Genomic DNA, 22,805 nt, shown 5'->3' with positions numbered 1-22,805 from the left:
AGTGCATGCACCAAATGTCCAATCAGTGTCTGCTGTGCAGCTGATCCAAGATGATTTTGGTACTCACTGACATCCAGTGATCCCTGGTTAACGGGACAGTGTTTGCAGTTTTCAGGAGTTCCAGTTTGGTTGTTTTCTCTGTTTTTCATACATGTAGGGAAACTTGTTCACAGCAACTCTGAGGCATGTGCCGAACTGAGAGCGTCCCTTAGACCCTGCAGCCAGCTGCCATTCAGTCAGCAAGCAATTAAGTTTCCCTTCACAGCTCTGTGGCGATACACACTTCAAATTAGTGCTCATCCGACTTCTGTGATGCCCGCTGATATCAGAGTCTGACTACCTGCACCTGAACGCTTAGTTTGTAGGTGGCGGCTAAAACTTGAAGTATTTTGTGATGTTATAATTCCATTTCACACAAATGAGTATTGCTTATGACCTGTTAACTGAGCCACCTGGGAGTTTTTTAAGTGGAATGAGCCTGTGGTGTGATTATTCTCCATCAAAAGGGGGCGGTTTAACTATAGTGTGCCAAAAGGGACAAAAAAGGAAAATTACTGAAATAAATAAACTAGATTTTTATCCTTGATTGCACCGCATTTCATGTGTTAACGCTGACAACCCCACTTTTTATTGAATCCGAAAAGTGCGATCTACATTTCTTACAATCACTGCAACAACCAGCATTACAGCAATAACAGGAAAATGAATCAGTGCACAAAAGCTAAATACAAACTTATTCTCACAAGATACAAACTTATTTTCAATAGATAAGTGCACAAGAAAGAACTTTATTCACACAAGCCAATTAATTCTTCTCACGCCTTCCAGGGTGCAGATTTTTGGAAACTGTTTGTCGTTGACGCCATGCAACAAGATTGCAGGCGCCCAGTTCCTTAACGTCTTCTCAGTGATGTTAAATTTAATTGCATGTGCAGAAGGAAATCTTGCTGTTCTTCATCATTAAACCATTTTAAAAGAAAGCTGTTTACAGTTACCATAAGCTCAAGAAGATGCTCTATGTGCACAATGTTCTTCTCTGGTGTTAAACGTGACGGACTGAATTCACATTCTCACCACTTACTTACCTGGCATGTTTATTCAGGCATTTTCAACCATTTCTGAATTGTTATGTGGACAGAGAAGTATTCAAAGTTGAAAACGGAGAGAAAGTAAATCAGTTTTTAGAAATATCTGTTCACGTGTGGACGTAGCCTATAGTTATGTGGAAGGTGTCCACTGGCGTTTTAGCCACAAGTAGAGTCTCCCCCTGCTGGCCAAAGAGAGCGCAGGTCTAAGGTGACCAATCGGCTTCACTTCTCTCATACAGACTTCAGCAAACATGTGTGGAAGACAGTTTTTACCTCATGAAGACTCTTCAACTCAAAATGCCTCAGTTTAGATACTTTTGCTGATATTTTGGCGGCTCATGCCCAACCCCCTTTTCTGTATTTCCCCCTCTTTTCCTCCCTTTGCTCTCTTCTTTCTCTTTCTCTTTATCTTGTCATTCCTCTCTTTCCACCTCCATCACTCTCCCCTTTTCTACTGTTCTTTCTCGCCTCCGTCATCCCGATCAAGCTGCCTCCTTCTCAGTTTCCATTTTTTCTTTCTTCTTGGCTCACGTTCCCTCTCCCCCTCCACCTCTTCTTTATCTTCCCTTTCCTCCTCTCACTCTTATCCATCTCTCACTGCCTTCCACTCTCCTACTCTTTCCCTCCCTCCTCTCTCTCGTTTCTCTCACCCCCTCCACTCCAACTCTCTCTCTCTCTCTCTTTCTCTCTCTCTCTTCCTCTCTCCGTTCTTACCTCCAGCCAGTCGGCATTGACTCGTTGCAGCAGGAAGATCACCTCTCCCCTCTTCAGGTTCAACTCCGCCTTGCCGTTGCCGCGAAAGTCAAACATCACCTGGGACACACACCACGCAAGCACACGCATTCACACACACACATACACACACACACACACATACACACAGGGAAGAAAGCACACATACAAGTCAGTGAGAGGAGAAAGGAACAAGGGAACAAGAGACGGAGACATTCAACACAAAGAGAGAAGAGACGGAGAGAGAGGATGGGTAAGATTTATTATTATGCTTCTTCCAACAAGTGAGTGAGTGACAGAGGAGGAGCGAAAGACGGTCGATAGTTTCTGAAGTTTTAAAAAGTTAAGGGTTGTGGATAAATTGAATCAGTAAGTGAAGTGTGAGAAGACCCGTGTGTGGGCATGTGTGGAGAGTGAAGGGATGTGAGGAAAGGAAAGCACCAATTTATCTAGTGGAAGAAGAAAAGCTGCTGAGGATGAGAGAGAGAGGACTGATTTGATGAGTAGTGAACCTGGAAGATGTGTGCGTGTGTGTGTTTATGGAGCTTCTCTGCGTTTGGTGGATGATGCATTTGCAACAATGTGCAATAGTTGAGTGTTTTAAAGTTGATGTGTGGAGGCTGAAATCAATGTTCATGTTTCTTATCAACAAGCATGTCCTGCTTTTCTTTCATGACTTGTGGGAAAAGTGTGAGAAATGCTTGTTAGAATCGCCCAGAAGCTTCTCTTAACATGTCTTGTTTTGTGTGATCAATGTTCAACTTAAACAGCCATTAACCTAAGGACATCTGTAATCCCCTAATCTCAGGACAGCATCAGATGTCTGCTTGTTAAAGACTGAAGTGTTTGCTCAGTGATCCTTATTATCGGTGGTCTCGACTTACTGGTTAACCTTTCAGCAAAAGTTTGCAGAACTTCTGCAAAGCATGCTTCCTACTAAGAGCTGAGTTTTAAGTGTGTGTGAGAGTGTGTGAGAGGTAAAGTGAAAGCATGTTCGAGGAGTTTGCAAAGTGGTACGGCCCGAGGCGCCAAAAAGTGTGAGTGTGAGCATGTGAGATGTTGGAGCGTCCAGGTGAGCTTCAGTGTGTGGAGAATAAAAGCCTGCCAGAGCTGAATTAGCATTTAAAGTAGAACTCAGTCGAGTCATTACCCGAGTTAAAACCGAGCCCTGTCCTTTAGTAGAGAGACTCCTCCAACAGACAGCTGATGAAGGAGCCTGTTACACACACTCATACACACACTCATACACACACACACATGAGCCAGTGCAAACGCATCACCACTGACAGCCACAGTAATCTTATTTCAGAGCTGTGCTGTGTGATGACTTAAACCTGATGTAAACGTAAATACAAGTGACGTCCTCACAACTCAAGTTATCAATACACACACACACATATACACACTGAAACACAGAGAAGAGGAAAAGAATCAGGAACAGAGGGAAGAGAAAAAGAATACAATAAATGTTGGTGTGCGGGAGCAAGAGTGAAAAAGAGAGAGAAAAAGAACATTTAAAATGCAGAAAAAAGGAGCAGATGAAAGAAAAATCAAAGAAAGAAATTAAAAAAGAAAGAAAAGGAAAGAAAATAGAAAGAAAGAAAAGGAAGAGAAGGAAGAAATGAAGGAGGAGACAAGTAAGAAGGAAAAGGATGGTAGGAGGGAGGAAGGAAGGAGGGACGTAGGGAGGGAAGGAGCCACTGAGGGAGGGAGGGAGGGAGGGAGGGAGGGAGGGAAGGAAGTAAGGAGGCAGGGAGGGAGGGAGGGAGGGAAGGAAGGAAGGAAGGAAGGAAGGAAGGAAGGAAGGAAGGAAGGAAGGAAGAAAGGAGGGGAGGGATGGAAGGATGAAAAGAAGAAAGAGAGAAAGAGGTGGATGGGGGCAGTAAGAAATAATGAAAGGTCAAGAAGTAGAGAGGGAGGGAGGGAAGGTGGAAGAAAGAAAGAAAGAAAGAAAGAAAAGGAAGGAGTGAGGAAAGAAAGAAAGGAAGGAAGGAAGGAAGGAAGAAAAAAAAAAAACGAGACAGCAAGAAAAAGAGAAAAAAGGAAAAGACAGAATTGAATAAGAGAATGAAGGAAAGAAATGAAGTAGGAGAGTGGGAGAAATAAAGATCAAAATAAAGAACAGAGAGAATAGAAGGATGGGTTATTATAATAGAAGGATAAATTGGAGAGAGAGAGAGAACCACAGCAACAGAAGAAGAGCGATCACCAGAGACAGTGAAACTAAGAGAGAGTTGGAGTATCTGGAGAGGCACAGTGAGACCAAAAAAAGAACGAGGAGCGGTGAAAGCAGTGGGAGGGAGGTGAAGAAGAGGAGGAAGAGGAGGAGGAAGAGGGGGAGGAGGAGGAGGAGGAGATAAGAAAAGTGCAAGTTAAACAGAGGTGCAGGGCTGCAGAGGGCTGATGGAGCGCTGCTGTGGTTTCAGAGTTAATGTGTGAGGTAATCTCACGTGCATGTTAAAGAACATTCCTTTAAAACCAGTGACACTTAAACTTCAGATGTTCTTTACAATCTGGAGTGTCAATAAAATGTCTCTAACAGGACCACACAGTCATGGACCCTTCACTCTCTGTGCAGCTCTTTGATATGTTTCAGAGATACCCAGCTCTTAGCTTTGATCTTAGGACTCACAGTCATACAGTTTCTTCTCGCCACTCTTGTCCAATCACACCTGGCAGGACAACAGTCTTCAGAAAAAGAAAGCTCTGATCCACATATTGTGTCCAGCTAGTTAACAACTATCTGGTTAACAAAATGAGTGTTTAAAGAGCTCATTTTTTCTCAGTGGGATGAGCCAAAGTCTGTGCTAGAAAGAGAGAAAGAGGGAGAGAGTGTTGGACTTGCCATGCTTGCTGCAGATCAGGGAGTTTGATTTTTGGGGGGCGGGCTTAGTGAGCTGAATTTAATTGCATCAATCAGGTGATGAGAAATAAAGGCAATGCATGTGCAACAAACTGCAGCTAGAGCCCAAATTAAAAAGCCCATTTTACAGCCAATTGAAACATGTTTAAATATACAAGTTTCAAAGACGGGGAGAGATTTTTGTCTGAATACAAAAGGACGTTATTCATATTTTTCTATACCTCATATGTTTTGATTTAATGAAGACTAAGTATTGGAGGCATGTCTGATCTAACTGACAGATGGGCGTGCTGTAACTGTTGGCCAAGGCTGGAGATAGATGTGCTGTACATGTATCCAGCTAGCTACAAGCCACCATCGATTGTTGCACCAGCCTTGCACGTCCTCCAAATTTAAAGTGATCCAGATGCAAGGTGGAGAATGTATATGAACAGTAGGGGCAGTGTAGAGGCAGAGCAACACATACTACGCTCATGATGTAGTTGGACATGTACGCTAACTCAAAGCTACACAGCAATGATGCGTCTGACCTAAGTGTTGGCCGATGCTGTGGCCTGAAATCCACCTCAGTTTTAGCTCAGAATTTCCAATATGGCGACTGCCGTTTCTAAGCTTGACCTGGCCAAGAGGCGCAGAGATGAGCTGTTCTTTTTCCATAAAGACAATAATGAGTAAATAAAGAGTTTGTGTGCTGCATGTTAAACACTGATAAAACAGGGCCACTGCACAAAGCCTGCCAGGTCAAGGACAGGTCTAACCCCACAATGCCCACAGGTGTTCTTACATAACCAGTTACAGACAGACTCCACATACTAACTGACTGCTTGAGGCTAGCTTATGTAAGGACTGTGTTAACCTCTAGTTGTGTTGCCCCCCAGAAGACCAAATCATGTGAAACAATGCAGATTTAAGATTCCAGTCGAAGATTATAGAGTTGAAGTTTAAATAAATGTAACATATTCTTACTCCAGGGTAGGCAAATATTGCTGCAGTGTTGATAGTCCTATGTTTAGACCATAGACTGTATAAATAAGTCAGGCCAGTTCAACATTGCCATATTGGAAATGTTGAACTCAACATAACCTCGAGCGATTGTGACGTAAAGAGGCGGGCTTTGAGCCTCCTCGCCAACAGCTACAGTGTCCCCGCCTGTCAATCAAGTCAGCTGTGCCTCTAATAATGGAAAACTTGTAATCTTATTATCTTTGAACTTGCTGAGTTATGAAAAAATTCAGCCCCCGTACAGTGTGTGCCGATCGAGAGATGAGCTATCCAGACTACACTTGTTTTTTTTTAACCAGGCTGTAAACATGTTTATTTCTGCTGTAAAGATCGGCTTTTTTGAAGGGGTGTGTATGTGGTTTCCGGTACTTCTGGAGCCAGCCTCAAGTGGACATTCGATGAACTGCAGTTTTTAACACTTTGCATTGGCTTCAATTCTTGTGGCCGGAGGTTGCCGCTTAGTTCAAAGCTTGAACACAGCATGCACGCTATGCAGTTGAGTTTACACTAATACATTTGTAATGTCTTGTAAGACTGACTATCCATCCATCCATCCATCCATCCATCCATCTATCTATCTATCTATCTATCTATCTATCTATCTATCTATCTATCTATCTATCTATCTATCTATCTATCTATCTATCTATCTATCTATCTAGCTTTGTTTAACATGCTTGAAAGGATGAAATCAGGTGGCTTTACATACAATGCCATGGTGGCAACATTCAACCTGTCGTTAAGGTTGATGTGGCACCATAGACTGTATATAAAATAGACCTCATCTTGCTCGGCTTGAAGTGAGGCCGCCACAAAAGATGCTCCCCCTAGTGGCTGGCTGCGGTGTAGGTCAAAAACTCCCGTCTCCCCCATTCAAATGAATGGGGCTGCGGTCAAACTTTAAAAAATAAATAAACGTCGTAGGAATGTTTCTCACATCCGTATGCTGTGGTGATATGTACTTATTATGTGACTGTTTTGTGTTCAAGGCCTCTTTTTTCTGAAAAGTTTCTTTTTCATTAGTTATTAGAAGTTAAAAAACGGCGTTTTACATCCGGGTTTGCTTTGATTGACAGCTGATGTAGGGAGAAACTCTGTAGGACCTTGTGATGGTATGCTGTAGGGTGGAGCTTGTTACAGTGGAAACACAAATTCCCTACTGTGCAGACTCTGGCTGCAGAGAATTTAAAAGATGTTTGCTTTCTGGGACGGGATATTTCGGCTTGAAAACCGTACAATGGGACTAGGCGGGGCGACGCTGTCCATTATATATACAGTCTATGTGTGGCACCTGTTCGTGTTTCCGTTTAGCCGAACGCACCAAAGAATTTAAGTTTAGAAAAAGATCATAGTTCGACTTAAAAGTATTGTTTTCATTATGTAACATACGTTATGTAAAATGCATAACTCAAAAGGTCAACATTGACGAAAAGTTCCTCAGTAAAACAGACTCTGCTCTCCTGAGTTAAAGTATTTGAGCCATCTTGACCATCCTGACCTATTCCCTAACAGGACGGTCTCTGCTCTGTACGCTCTGTCACCTGATTTTGATGGCACATAGAAAATACAGGCGAGGAGAGCCACCAGAAATGGTGCTATTTTGGTCTTTTACACAGCAGCAGGTCATTTTAAGGCTCAGCGTGCTTCCTTTTCTTTATGTGTCAGAACCAAGTATGAATCTTTACATTTTTTCTACATGTGCAAGAATGTTTTATTGCATGTATGTGTGTGTTTGTGTGTTAATAAGTGTATGTACTGTAAACATGTATCCATAGAAAATGAGACAGGCTGATGGCAGAGTAATGAATCCTTGGAAAGAGAGAAAGAGAGAGTTTGCTGGATTAACCATCTACTGAGATTACTCTGACCCTAGAGACACACACACTCAAAAAAACACAGGAACACTAGCACACATGCACTCTCTTTGATTTCAGCGCTGCTATTTTTAATATATTATCCAGACATAGTTTTATTATAGCGCTGACCCTCTGTTGGCTGTAATTCACAGATGATGTGAAAATGTGTTGGAGGCGATAAGATACTATCTCTGACACAAACACCAAATATAAAGTGACAAAGTAATTCCCTCGCTGTATATCTCCTTCATCTCTCCATCCATCCCCCTCAACTTCTTTAGTCCTTTACTTTTACTTAATCACTTTCCTGCTTTGTTTCTGTTTCAATCTGTTTCAGTCATTCAGTCATCTCTTCGTTTTTTTATCTCTGTAATCCTGTCTTTAAAGTTTAAGATAGCAGGTGATTTGATGTGTGAAGGAAATGGGGTGTGAGGTGAAGCAGCAATTATGCATCTATGTTTTTGGTCAAGTGTAGTTTTTGATGCTAAAATACTTCCACTCTGAGATCAGTTAGACATTGATAAGAGCGAAAAAAGGACAAAAATCAATCTAGGAATTTGTAATGGAGTTTTAACTTTTTTCATCACTGCAAAAAACTTCTGTGTTGATCCTTGCAGATGAAAATACCAGTCAAAGGTTTGGACACACCTTCTCATTCAAGGGTTTTTATTTATTTCAATTATTTTCAACACTGTAGTTTAATACTGAAGGCATCAAAACTATGAAAGAACATATATGGAATTATTTAATTAACAGAAAAGTGTTAAACAAAGCAGAATATGTTTTATATTTTAGATTCTGTAAAGTAGCCCCCTTTTTCCTTCATGGCAGCTTTCCACACTCTTGGTATTCTCTCAGTCTGCTTCATGAAGTGGTCTCCTGGAATGGTTTCTAACTAACATGAGCCTTGTCAAGAGTTCATTTGTAGATGACTTGCCTTCTTAATGTGTTTGAGACCATCAGTTGTGTTGTTCAGAGGTAGGGTTAGTACACAATGGATAGCTCTATTTAACTACTGTTGTAATCCAGATTATGGCAAAACCAGATTATTTCATAGTTTTGATGTCTTCAGTATTAATCTATGTTGAAATAGTTAAAATAAATAAAAACCACTGAATGAGAAGGTGTGTCCAAACTTTTGACTGGTAGTGTATGTCTAAGAAATTTCTGCATATAGAAGAGTTTAAGAAGAATTGGTAGTTGACTTTAAAACCTCTTCAGCTTCCTGATTCCTATTTTTCGTTTCAGCGAGGTTGGACACTGGCTAAAAATCTTCAAGGTTGACTTAGCCAAAGCTCTGACTGTGTCGAACTTGATTTAATCAACACCTCTACAAACCCCCACAGGGTATTAAGAAGTTATGTGCCGCTCTACACCATGTCCGCTGATTACTTGTTGATTGTAATTAGTCCGATCCCAGTAGATGCAACAAAGTTCAAAGTGGAGTAATGGAGTTGTCATTATTTTCACTGAGTCACATCCAATCAAGTTATACTAGGCTGTGATTGGCTAGTACTCCTGTGATGGCTTAATCGTTGCATGACAGTAAATGGTAAATGGGCTTGTAGTTATATATCTCTTTTCTAGTCTTTCAGACCACTCGTCACATTCACCCATTCACATGAGTCCAATGCGGAAGTGCTAAAAACTGCAGTTCATCGAGGATCCACTTGAGGCTGGCTTCGGAAGTACCTGAAACCACATACACACCAATTCAAAAAAGCTGATCTTTACAGCAGAAATAAACATGTTTACAGCCTGGTACAAAAAATGACTGTCATCTGGATAGCTAATTTCTCGATCGGCACACACTGTGCAGGGGGTGAATTTTTTCATGACGCTGAAATTTAAAAGATATTGAGATTAGGAGTCTTCCAATGAGAGGCACCGCTGACTTGATTGACAGGCGGGAACACTGTAGCTGTTGGCTAGGAGGCTGAAAGCCCGCCTCTTTACTTCACAATCGCTCGACAGCAGCAATATGGCTCCCGCCAACAATTGGCCTTAAAACAGCATCTTTAGAAACAGATGGGTGATGTCACGGATACTATGTTCATATCTTATACAGTCTATGGTATAAACTAATCTCCTCATACACATTCATACACAGCTGAACAACAGGGGGAGCAATTTGGTGTTCAGCATCTTGCCCAAGGATACTGCAGCATGTGACTGCAGGAGCGGGGATCGAACCGCAAACCTTCAGATTGATAGATGACCAACTGGTGTCCTCTCCTGTCCAAAACTGAAACCTTTCAGCAACATTAACTATATGATAAGTTCAACAAGTATGTTAAGAGTAAAACATTAAGGCAACATAATCTGTTTGGACATGAAGACCAGTCTTCTCAACGTTGGACCAGTTGGCTGCACTTGCGAATCACAACACAGAAATGTCAATTAAAAAGTCAGTCTGCAACGTACAGACATGAAAGAGTGGTTAAAATAATTGTGTGGATGCAAAAACAAGTGTGCCGAGTCTTTAAAACTTGAAGATGTGGTGAGCAATTCAGAGGTTTGGAAGCAAGCTTGCATCATGTAGCCAGACTTCATGACCTGTTGCTCAGATTGAGTTCGACTGAAGGCAGAGGCATTACATCAATCAATGAATCAAACAGAGGGGCGTGTTTCAGTGCATGATTTTGCATCATTGCTTTACAGTCATACAGGATGAGATCTATTACAGAGACAGAAGAGAGTCCATCCTCCAATAGTCAGTAGACCTGAATATAATGAAGACGTTGGTTTCAAAACCAGCTTTGACAAAGTGTGAAAAAATGCCCCCACATTTAAAAAAATTGAGCAGCCATGCAGAGCTTATGATTACATTGTTCTGTCCGCTCTCACTTTGGTAGTATCCTTGAGTCTAACCAGAGAAGAGAAGGCGTTGTGTGTTGTGTGTTGTGTGTTGGTGTTCCTCCTGTGCCCAGTAAAGTGCCGCCCTTTAATCGGAGCCACACGACCCTTTGGGTTCAGCCAGGCCCGGGAGCAATCATCCGGTACAATTAGACTGGCGCCGACTCCACCTTAATGAGCTTTCTAAACCCTAAGCTCGTTAGTTTGGCAATCGGGAGGTGAAGATTAGAATTTATTTTTTTCCCTCTCCTCCATGTTAAATGAAAGGGTTTTTTTTAAAAAAAAAAAGCTGATGACCCACTTCCTGGAGAGAAGAAGATTCTTAGGAGGATAATGTAACTTTGACTTGTCAGATATCAAACAGAAAAAACAAGACTATGCAGAAACAAAACAATTCTAGTCTACATGTTTGAATCTTTAATCCATTTTCGTTTAATGTTTTTTAGACACAAAGGAGGACAAAACTTATTTGTCTTCTGCTGTCATGTTCCCAAACAACGGTGTTTTGAGCTGTTTATCAAACAATGACAATTTGAAGTCATATCTCTACACTGTTGAAAATAAAAGCTGTGAAAGCTCAAAATTTCAATGCAACTGTCTGCACTAGATTTTTGAGTTTTGAGGCTAACTAGAAGTCTTACATTTGAGCTAACTGATTATTTTTGTTGAGATAACTTATCATTCATATGCAGTGTAACTTAAAGTTTTGAGTTCTACATACTAAGAAGAGAAAGTTGTGCCAACTTATTATTCTTTGTTCAGAAAATGTCCCTTTGTTACTACACCTTACTGCACCGTTTTCCCACTTGCAAGGTAGCTAGCTCATGCTCAAGATGGCTAACTATTGGTAATCACCATGCCTTATTAAACTAACTAAACAAATTAAAGTGACATTAACCGGTAATCAACTCACCATCAATTGACCAACTGTAAAGCTAGAGTTTCAATACAAAACTCAAACTAAATACTCACCTTTAGGGAGATAAAATCCACACAGGACAGGAGAGATGGTGCCACATGTGGGGAACTGAAAGTTTGGAAGACGCCTGTAGGTTTGAGTTGGAGACCCAATTCTTTGCCTGAAGCATACTCGAATAATTTAGCCTAGCATCAAACCCAGCATTTCAAGTTTTGCCAACCTAACTTATGAAATGAGCCCAACTTTACACAACACTCTTAATACAGGTAGTTGAGATAACTTCCTTGATGTGAAAACAAAATGGAAATGTTTTTGTCTACTTAACCAAAAACTCATTTTCAGGCCAACAATTTTAAGTTTTAATTTCCACAGTGTAGGTCACCTGCACTGAATGTGCATAAGCCTTGTGTGTGTTGCATCAGGTTGTATCTTCACACCTGGTAAGAGGGAGCATGTGCAAGTCTGTAAGGTCAGACTAATCAGCCTGTACAAGTTAATATAAATGGAATAGTAAAAGTCACAGAACTACAAATAAAAGCCATGGCAGAGCATCTTGTTTACAGGACGATAAGTAAAAGCATGTCAAGAGGAGAGAGCGTATTCCATGATTTGACATGATTCAGTCAGAGGATTTGAAGGTTTCGTTTTGTCCAGTACGCCCTGTTTGAATGAATCAAAGAGTGCTCCCCTCGACTGCAGTATGTGTTGGATAGAAACGGGGTGCTATCTCAGCTTTGTGGGTGCTGATCACTCTCAGGTTTTATGTAAATGAAGCAGCTCTGAGCTCTCAGTGCTGCCCAGTCCTGTGAAAGTGTCTCTACAAATATGTCAACGATTGTGCAATCCAGGAGGTAAAATAACTATGTCTTTAGTTGCAGAATGATCCACCGTGTTACTCTGCTCGTCTCTAGCTTTGTCTGTGTGCTCTGTACGGTGGGTTTATCAAAGCTACTTTACAAAGACACATTCTGCTGGGTGAAAAGCGAATGGGAGCAGTAAGAGCAAACCAAACAGTTAACTCCACGTGAGACCAAAACAGTGAGGCTCAACAACTCAGTGCAGCCGCAGAGTTTGAGTTCCTCTCCTTGCTTTGATGAAAACCCTAAAAACAAATCCGTGTTCATTAAAATCACAAAGTTGGAAGTTTTTTCTCTCTGAAAAAATCCTCTCAGATAGGTCTCTAGAGCACTTCAGCTTTGCTCGATCTAATATTCATGTGCATCAATGGACCTTTTACATCCCAGTTTCAGCTCGTATTACTGCTAAAAGGGAACATCTGAGCTGTGTGGTCATGTGTCTCCTGTTAAGGATGAGTACTAAGTTTACCTCCATATCTGGCAGGTCTTCATCTAAAATAGGATCTCATTTCTGCCTCATGGCTCTCACCAGAGAAGAGGAAGGGCTGAAGCTCAGTCGATTAGGGACCGGCTTCATTTTCAATTTTCTCTTTCTGAGGTTTTTTTTTTAATCCAATTTTGCACTCCATCTTTCTTCCTCCCTCAGCCTCTTTTGTCTCCTTTAATCCACCTCTGCTTCTTTGTCAGTCCCTCCTTAATTTTGTCACATCAGACAAGACCAGCCCTCCAGCTCCTGCAGAGATAAAGTCATGCTAACTGAGCGTAGTGTGTCCCATTGACCTTGTTTGACGCTCATAGTGCCACAGCCAACAACAATTACTCATGGCGGTGTTTGGGGGTTAAGCCTGAGCTAATACTAAGTGGAGTGGAATGAAGTGTTGTAGCGTAAAGGCAAACGCTCGCACCAGCTCTGCTGTGACAAATGACCGTGTTCTTCTCTTATCCGTCAGGCAAAAGAGCGGCTATTGATCGCAGTTTGGACGGAGTTTAAGAGCCACTTCCCTGTGCTGAAAAGACACAAGGCAGGACAAACACAACCACACAGAGGAGCAGAGTTTTTTTGTATTTCTCTCTGAGAGAAAGAGAGAGAGAGAGAGAGAGAGAGAGAGCTAAAATAAACGTTGAGTAGGCTGACTGCTTCGTGAGTAGTGCACACCACTGTTTTACTTTTGTGTGGGAGAGAGGGGAGGCAGAGAGAGAGAGAGGGATAGAGAGAGTAAGGGAGAGAAATGTAGTGGTTGCTCTTAGTTTTACAATAAAACACCATCAGAGTGTGCAGAGAGATACACAGTGTGTGTCTGTGTGTGTGTGTGTGTGTGTGTGTGTGTGTGTGTGTGTGTGTGTGTGTGTGTGTGTGTGGTGTGTGTGTGTGTGTGTGTGTTTTATGTGTGAGCAATAGCTGTACCTTCTTTATGTGCAGTGCAAGGTTAGAAAAAAGTTAAACGATTTTCCAAGGGATAAAGCATACAGAGTTCAAGAGCTGCAGAAAGCTGCACACACTTCACCTGCAGACATGGACTCACATTAAACGCTTTAAGAAGTGTAGACGTAACCGTCGACACAGCAGAGCAGAGGCGACAAACGTGCAAACACTGCAACAAACAGGCATTGAGGTATTTCTGTCTTGAGCTGTGTCCTAAAATCCTCACATGCCCTCCATGAGGAGAGAAGGTGTTAAAACATACAGTTTAAATGTTTTGTCAGAGACCTTAGTTTGTCCATTAGACAGTTAAAAACCTTCAAATTGATAGGAACAGTTTGTAGGTTGTTAAATATTTGCATGACTTTTTAAAGTTACTCCACCTACAGATGACAGAGGTGACAGTGAAGCTTAATAAGAGCCTCAAACAAAGAGCCTAACAGACGACACACAGAGCATGTTACTTCTGAACATGGTGGAAAAACATTAGTCGTCTTTTTGACTAAAGCTGCTCGAACCTTTGATGTATATTACTACCCGGCTTTCTTACTGATCTTCCGGTTGTGTAAGATGCTTGATTCTGATTGGTCAAAACCCCTTAACAACCCTTTGACAATGGTGATTAACTTTCACTAACATGAGCAACACCAGAGGCAAACTGATCACACATCATGTCAAATCAACCCACAGAAAAGAGTTCAGACACATGTTGCTTCGGCTTGTTGACACCATAGACATACAAAGAGTAGACGCTAGTGGTGCAACGGATCATCGTTGATCCATGATCCGCACGGATGCCTCTCCACGGATCGGCACGGACGTGGTCCGCGGATCGGTTTATGAAAAAAGTTGCGCGTGTTCACGTGATGACCACATGTTCAATCCACACTCACTCATCAAGCGCAGCTCTTGTCATGGTAAGTGAAGGAGCAGAGGAACTTGAAAACCCTCCTGCAACTTGTAAGTCACATGTATGGGAGCATTTTGGTTTCCCTGTGAAATACAGTGAATGCTGAATGTGATTGAGCCACATTATGAAATTCCGTCGCGCACCCACTAGACCAGAGGCCGTCAATACGCGTCCCGCGGACCGCATCCGGCCGCCTGTTCATGGCCCCCGAACTGTTATTCATTCACTCTGTGTTCTGGTCGTGTTTACCGGGACTTGTCTCCATGTCAACGATACGCAGACAGGCTGTTACTGGGTCACTTAGAGTTCACTGCTGCGAGTTCAATTTTTAACTTTCACTTTCATTTATGGAGCAGTTCACATATTGGCACTTTACCAGCTGTAGGACCCTAGAATGCACGAAAACGGTGTGTTCAGTTTGCATCTCAAAGAAAAGTGGACGATGAAAATCAGCAATTGAAAGAAGAATGGAGTGAAACTTTTGAAGTTCCTCTGCTCCTTCACTTGCCATGCCATGAAATGCAGTGAACGAGCCAGGACTGGGCCCAGAGTAAATTTTGAGTTGATGGTTGTTTTTATTTAATGGGCAAAAGTTTAAAAGTGTTTTCCAAAATAAATGGAGGACAAAGTTATATTTGTCTTTTTATTATATTTTATTTTTTTTGCTGATCCGAAAAATGATCCGACCCGTGACTCAAAACCGTGATCCGATCCGAACCGTGAGTTTTTTGATCCGTTACACCCCTAGTAGACGCCGCATCGCCCACTACTACCTATTGGCGCTGATGAGCCGTGGGGGCGCCATCTTGGTCCGGTCACCCGCTCCACTCAGTGTAATCTGTTTGGCAGGCGCAATTAAGTGTCAGTGCATTTAATCAATCATAACTCGCTGAATACTAAACTGATTTTCATGCATTTTTTTTTTCCTACAAACGTCATACATGTAGGTATGATACAGGACACATGGTTCGGCGTATTTTAACATTCATAGTGGGCTTAACAGTAATAGAATATTCTGATATGAGATATATGTGATGTATCATAGGTATTTTGCCGCACAGTGCTCTGGCATCTTGAAGTCTCTGCTGCTTCAGTTTACGTTTACAGGTAGGATCATGGGTAGGATGACTGGACCAAGCAGCCAATGTGGCTTCTACTCTTTATATGTCTATGGTTGACACCATCGACCGTAAGGTGAGGTAAAACCGTTAGCTTCAAAACAGCAATATTGGTAATGGCAGCAGAGCCGGTCAGTCGCCACAAAGAAACTTAAACCATGAGCGGTGGTGATGATAGCAGCAAGAAGGAGAGCTGAATGAGGACAGTTTCATGTTAAATCCACCACAACAGGCAGATAAGAATCCATTGTCATGGAACGCTAACTGACGTCGAATCACTGACCAACTGAAACTTTTCACCAAGTTTTTTGCCGCTTCATGTCAGGGTGTTGTCTCACCCTGTTGGGATTCTATTTCCCATAACTACCTGTTAACCATACATCATCCCTTACATAATACCTTCACGGTGTAAATAATTCATAGTGAGAAAGAAAAAGTCTCTCTCTTTGGATTCAAGCGTGCAGTATTCCAGTGTTTACTCCACACAGACGAGAGGAAGCAACGTTGAGTGGTCGCTCACCAAACCTCTTAAAAGGACTATTTTCTCTTCATAGACGTCACGCCCTTCTGCTGCTGTGATGCTTTTCCTGGTACACCATCAATGTGACTGACATGTTTATATTTAATTCCCTACCAACCATTCCCTTTCCACTACTGTAACATCAATCAGTTATTATGTATTATCTTTACTTGGGCAGGTAGTGCCAGATGGATCCCCAGATGCTTTAATAAGGTGGATGTTCGACTCTTTAGCCGCAACCTTTTTATGTCAGGTCTTGCAAGAAGGTGTTTCTAAGTGTACCAAAAATGCTCCTACATTGCATCCCAATAAATGGAGCGCCACCTGTAAGGTAGTTCAGGCAGGCGACTCAAGCTGCACTGATTCATACTGATACATCATCCTCTCTATCAGCTGACGAAACATCCTCTCATTTGACGGTCTGTTTAAGCTGCAATACTTCCTGTATCAGCCTCCGTCTTGCCAGTGCTACTGCTGCCCTGCTCCCCTTTCAACCCCACCTTCTCCCCAGAATCCACCTGTAGGTTCTGATGGGGAGGTTAGTCCTATCTCATAACTCCACATATAATGCATATAAATTAATCTGCGAGTAGTAATGAGGTTGGAGCCTAGACACTGAACACAATACTGTACGCTGCATTAATAAACTTCAGCTTAAAATAGCGTGACTTGTCACAGAACGCAGCACTGTGGCAGCAGATATCTACGCTAAGGTGGGGAGTAGTATGTATTAGTCGCACGTGACTCAGCTTTAAAAGCCAGCTCTTGTACATAAACTATATCATGAAAAGCTGTTTGGGAGCATAAAGAGATGGCTCTTGCTGAGCTGAGCCAAATAATCTGAATCACTGAGAAGAGCCTGAATTCTCATTTCAAGGAGCATTTACTGTGAGTTTGTTCACCTGAGAAAGAAGACAGATCTAAACCCTATTCTTAAATGGTAAGATGGATCACAGACAACTTGAGCAAGAGCATACTGCCTTTGTAGATTTGACTTACTCTGTCGATCTCTATGGATATAAAGTGTTTGGATTAACCCTTTTTACTGGATTCAGATTGTGGTGACCCTCTCTGCTGCTGCAGCAGGAGGGGCAGACCAATGGAGTTTCAACAGGTTTTAACATTAACATTTATGCTAACTTCCGTTACCTTTGAACAGAATAAATCGGATTACCAGTTATCAAAGTTAACGCCTTTGGGAAACCCCAGGTCTGCTAGTGGTCACATTACCGGCTTGTAGCGAGGCAGCCAGGGCTTCCCACCAAGGACAGCTCACCACAGACTTGGCATTTTACATCCACCTATTAAATTTTCTCTTTTATGCTTGGACTTTCTTGTTGCCCAATGGCACCCTGGCTCTGAATCTCAGTTATTTATATTTGGCAATAACATGGACTCTGTCGTCATCTGTGACTTGAACCCTTCCCCATGTTAGTCCCTTCTTTGTCCTCATATTTAAACCACAGTGTCTTCCTCGAGTATAAAGAAGGTTTCCTTATTAAAATCACCAGATTTAGCATCCTGTGTTCAGTGTAACACATTAGGGTTGGCGATAACTAAGTAGCTAAAACAACTGTTGTGCAGATTTCCATTTCAGAATAACCTTGTAACGGTATTAGCAGTGAAAACATGGAACTTGTGGACTCAATGAAGCTTTCATGCAGCCCAGTAGAGTTTGTCTTGACTGGAAATGAACTATTCCAATAAGGCAAACATGACCCACACGGACTGATGTCGTCAACAGATTAACAGTCAACATACGTACATTTTGAAATACCTGTCCCCATCTTTGCATAAGTGTAAGTGTGCTTAAAGGTCGTCAGGGGAAGTGCTTATTGTACAAAAGAACAAAAGCAATTTATCCTCCTCGGATGATTAAACAGATTATTACCACTTTAATCCGTGACCTGACTGTACCCCCCCCTCTCGTACACATGCAACACAACCTCCACCTCTCAGTGAGGTGACTACGAACTGTTTCCCCTTTCCTGTGTTTCAGCCTTAGAGTGGAAGGTGTGAACAGAATAAAAATGTAAGGATGTTAAAGAAAAGAGAAGGAGATGATGGACGGATGAAACTTTGGGGGGAGGGGGAGGAAACAAGGACAAACTTAAGGATTGTCAAAGGTTGTGGAAGAGGGAGGGGAAGCGAGGGAATTAAGGAAGGGAGGAGGGAGAGAGAGAGGCTGTAATGAAAGAGAGATGGATACAGGAATTAAAAAATGAAGTGAAGCGAGGCGGGAACTATTGATGAGGTCAACAGTGTCACAGGAAAGAGGGAGGAGAGAAAGTGTGGAACAACGTTTAACAAATCAAGCCATCCTTCATAATCAATATGTAGGTGTGTGTTGTTTTCATCTGCCTTGTTTGTGAGTCCAACAAAGTACTGCAATACAGTGGGCAGGATTTTGTGTGTGTGTGTGTGTGTGTGTGTGTTTTTCTCTCTGTGTGTGTGTGCATGTCATGAGGTGATGGAGTCATGCCAAGGGTGCTCAGGATCATATGGTATTTCTCGGGGTGATGGAGTGCATTCTGCGTGGTTGTTCGACTTTAAAAAAGTTGTTAATCCGTGGGTGGGCATGGAGATTGTAACCAAAGCAACAACAACCAAAAAGCTGGAAGTGCACACATACCTCGGCCCTGGGCGAGGAGAAGAGGTCCATCTTTGGTTTGACTGTCTTCCTAAAAGACGAAGGGAGATAGAAAGGGACAACAGATGTCAGATGTTAGATCAGATGATGAACATTTGAGGACTATTTTTGTCCATGATTTTGACCTCTAACTGCAGCTTCTGTTTAAACAAATCTCCATAATCTTAGCCACACTAACATTCTGGCTGGACTGAAATGTCTCATTAAGGTTCATCTAGATCACTGTGCAATTTTTTAGCGCATGCATGGTCCCCAGAATTGAATCATAGTGATTCTGTTGGTCCTCTGGCTTTTTTTTTTCACCAGGAGATCATCTTCCACCGCAATCTGTTTAAAATTCTACTTCACAGAAATATTTTCACAACTTTTATTGGATTACACAGAATTTTGTTTTCCCCTCAGGATAATTTGGGAAACTATTTCCTGATTCTTTGAGCTTATCTTTAAATCCTTACTTTAAATTTGTATGAAATCCTTGAATAGCATTCATGGGAGAGATGTGCGCCTTGAGTCAAATTAAAAATCGAACGTCTTGGGGCGATATTGGCCTAGAGGACTAAGCGCAGGCCCCATTTACAGAGGCTATAGTCCTCATTGCAGAGGTCGCAGGCTCGATTCCAGCCTCGACCATTTACTGCATGTCCTTCCCCACTCTCTACTCCCTACATTTCCTGTCTCTCTTCAGCTGTCATGTATAATACATGCAAAAATGTCCAAAAATTTAACTTAAAAAAAAAAAAATCTAATATCTTAAGTCTTGCTATCCTTTCCCTTTTTAAATTGTTCTAAATATTGATATCCTAATTTTTCTTTTGATGCTTTAAATTATGTTTAATTACATACATTTTATTGTTGATTTTTTGCATTAGTCTCTTCTTCAAAATCTATTTGTTTATTAATATGTAGTATGTTTTGCCATTATTCTACTGCTGCTTCTTTGTTGTTTTTCAATCACTGTAAAGAACTTTGAAATTCATTTGACTTGTATGAAAGGTAAAGGAAAACGTACTCTATTAATCCCTATGGGGGAAATTCAATTTTTCACTCGTGTTCTTTTTTTTGATCGTCCTACAAACACAAAGTTTGATATACATGCAATCATGCACAAACATGCTATGGACATGCACTTAGGAGAGATGTCAGAGTGTTGAGACTGCCATCAACCAGCGCCACACGAGCAGTTGGGGGTTCAGTGCCTTGCTCAAGGGCACCTCGCCAGTGCCCAGGCAGATGGACCAGCACCTCTCCAGCCACCAGTCCACATGCAAAACTTTGACTTGAACCGGCGACCCTCCAATTCCCAAGCCAAGTCCCTGTGGACTGAGGACTTACTATATAGCCCTGGTGCTATATAAATGATGGATTGATTTTCAGTGACATTTTTACAGTTGGCTAAACTAATTGTTCTAGTTTATTATTGTTGGCCCAAAAATTGCGGCCACATGATGTGTCTTAACAATAGGGCAGCCGCCCACCATTAGCTGGCACTGTAGCTTCATTAATGGCTACTGCTTTTGTACTATAATGCTCTACTACCCAGATGCAAACAAGCACAGATGACAGATGACAGATAACATCTCGTAGCGTGACATAGTTCTGCAGTATTTCTGTGTAGAAAGTGTAGATAAAGTTGTATGTAGGCTGTGTCTGGTTACACTGGCATATAAGTACTTGACCGGAGCGTGTAACCAGCACAGGCATGAGGACCTTAACTTGCGAGGAAGGCTGAAGACTGGTGGTGCTAGCTCTGCTAGCTGTAGCCACACTCAGCAAACCAATTTGACATAATTTAGCCACAGACTCATACATTTTGCTTAATTTTCAACTACTTTGTGAATGTCTTTTACTTTTAGACAACTTGGTTGGTCATAATTTAAATTTATGTTGTAACAACTAGGAAATCAGTCAGAAAATCCCAAATACATGCATAATAAGTCCCATAAAGCTGGAATATGCATGCCGTGCTCATTAGCAAGACCAAAGAGTAACTTAGATGGTGAACACTGAAATAAAATACAACTAAATGTAGGCAGCTGTTTAGCATTTTCATTGTGAACATTTAAGCACTTATAAAGCATCACAGAGAACTGCTAGGAAGACGCAAAAAGCATTCTCACTCAATAAAATAAGTGCTAAAGGTTTAAAAATGCTAAACTTCAGATCTTATTTTCTTTTACAAGAATGCAGAGTGTCAATGATTTTATACTGAATAGTTCTAAAACCATAAATGAAACTCGTAGTAAAAGAAATATGGCTTGTACTGTCATGAGGCAAGAAAACTCCTGATGAGGTTGAATAGGTTGAATCAAGCTTTGTGACACGCATGTGGCTCATAAGACATGAGGAGAATCATTTGTGTGGTAGGAACTGAAAGAGGAAGCATCAACGTTCCTTATAATGGCCCAACACATCAATCAGATATATCTCCATGTTGAATAAGGAAGGTCAGATGCAAAAACAGAGGAAGTACTGAAAGTCTAATTTTGCATCATTTCCTATTGAGAGAGTCCGGCTTTACCACACACCTGCTGGTGTAATCTACCCACAGGGAAATGAGCCAATCAGGAGCCTGAAAGCTGTTATGAATGAGGAAGTGTACTTTGAAAGGGGTAAAAAAAAGTCTCTATGGAGTTTTCTCTATGCCAAAGTATTTTCTGCTTGTTCACCCTCACTGCTTCAGTGCATTTGTTTATGATGTGAAGAAGAGATGCAGGAGTGAAGTGGGAGGAATCACTGCTGCACTTATTGTCAAATCAAGCATTGCATCTGAAAAACAAAGCTTAATTTTGAGGTGACATCAGTTGTTTTTACAAAAAGCTGTCATTAGTTCAGCTGGACAATTAGATTCACACAGTGTGGTGGACAGATCATTCATGACCTTTCTGTTTCTAACACCAGCAAGGTCAAAGTTTTTTTATTTTGTATTATTGATAGAAATTTTGTAGTCTAAGTATTGCAAACTTTCCTGTTTTATGGGGCCAATAATGTTGTTCAAAGGCCTCCTCTCACAGACCATAGATCCTGTAGGATGCTTAAGATCCTACAGGTTGTCTTACTCACAAGACTTCTTTTAGATTGGACAAAGGATAATCTCTGTTCACAGATACTTTTTTTAAATGTAGAATCCAGGCGTTTGAAAGGATTTTGGTATTGGAAGCCGGTCTGTAGTTCGACCATCAGCCCCCTTCAAAAATAAGTGCAGGTGCTTGAACTTCAAACCTGATTTCCAAGACCTTTGCCCCCTCAAGCGCTTCACAAACTTGGTTTTTGGTCTCCTCTGCTCCAGTATTCTCATGAAAAACAACCTTCCTGTCATGGAGATGACTTCATCATGATTACAGACAGCTGCTATGATTCAAAAGGGAGTTCAATTGAATGTTGAGTGTCTCTAGCAGTCACTCTTTTAGCACTTGTTGGCATTGTGTGCAGGGGGGGGCTTACACTTTTCGGGTAGGTGGGCGGAGACGCCTGAGGGCTCTTGGCTGTTGCTCACTGTCCAAGTCCGTCTGGTAGAAAAACATCCTGAGAGCCTCATCCAGCAGAAACCATATTGGCTGACCCAGCAACCCCTTGGAGAGAGAAGAGAGAGAGGATGAGGAGATCAGAAGGGGTTGGGAAGCAAGAGAGGAGGGACCGAAAGAAGTAGTTGGAGGATGCGGACAACAGGTGGAGATGGAGGGAAGATGGAAAAAAAAAAGGAGACAACCAGAATGAATGGTAAATGAAGTCTGCAGAGACAAAAGGGGTGCACGGAGAGTGGGAGTTTGATGAGAAGAGAAGAAGGAAGAGTAGGGTGGTGGGAGATTGGTGCGATAAGGATGGAAGGAATGGTGAGATGAGAGAGAGGAGATGAAGTGCATAAGATTACAAGTGCAAGGCGAGCGAAGGCGAGAGAGTGTGGCAAAATGAGAAGCACGTAGGTTGCGGGGAGGAAAAAAAAGAGCAAAGCAGAAAAGAGAAGTGAGTGAGTGGGAGAAAGAGAACCTGATCGTGTTTTTAGCGATGGAGCAACAG

The 22,805-nt window shown here is 41.8% G+C and overlaps 1 protein-coding gene across 1 annotated transcript in view; it reads right to left on the bottom strand.

Annotated features, from left to right (window-relative positions):
* Nucleotides 1-22,805, bottom strand: part of ncf4 (neutrophil cytosolic factor 4) — a 57,444-nt gene that overhangs the window by 19,458 nt on the left and 15,181 nt on the right. The window contains exons 5-7 of the mRNA XM_034687641.1: nt 22,233-22,360; nt 18,774-18,822; nt 1,803-1,901 (exon numbers count right to left, since the gene is read on the bottom strand). Of these exons, the coding sequence (XP_034543532.1) occupies nt 1,803-1,901; nt 18,774-18,822; nt 22,233-22,360 (276 nt within the window). The remainder of the gene's footprint in view (nt 1-1,802; nt 1,902-18,773; nt 18,823-22,232; nt 22,361-22,805) is intronic.

The sequence above is a fragment of the Notolabrus celidotus genome, chromosome 7 (genome assembly GCF_009762535.1).
Source record: "Notolabrus celidotus isolate fNotCel1 chromosome 7, fNotCel1.pri, whole genome shotgun sequence".
In the NCBI taxonomy this organism is placed as follows: domain Eukaryota; kingdom Metazoa; phylum Chordata; class Actinopteri; order Labriformes; family Labridae; genus Notolabrus; species Notolabrus celidotus.
The sequence above is the reverse complement of the archived record's forward strand: the minus strand, read 5'-3'. Positions and strand labels throughout refer to the sequence as shown.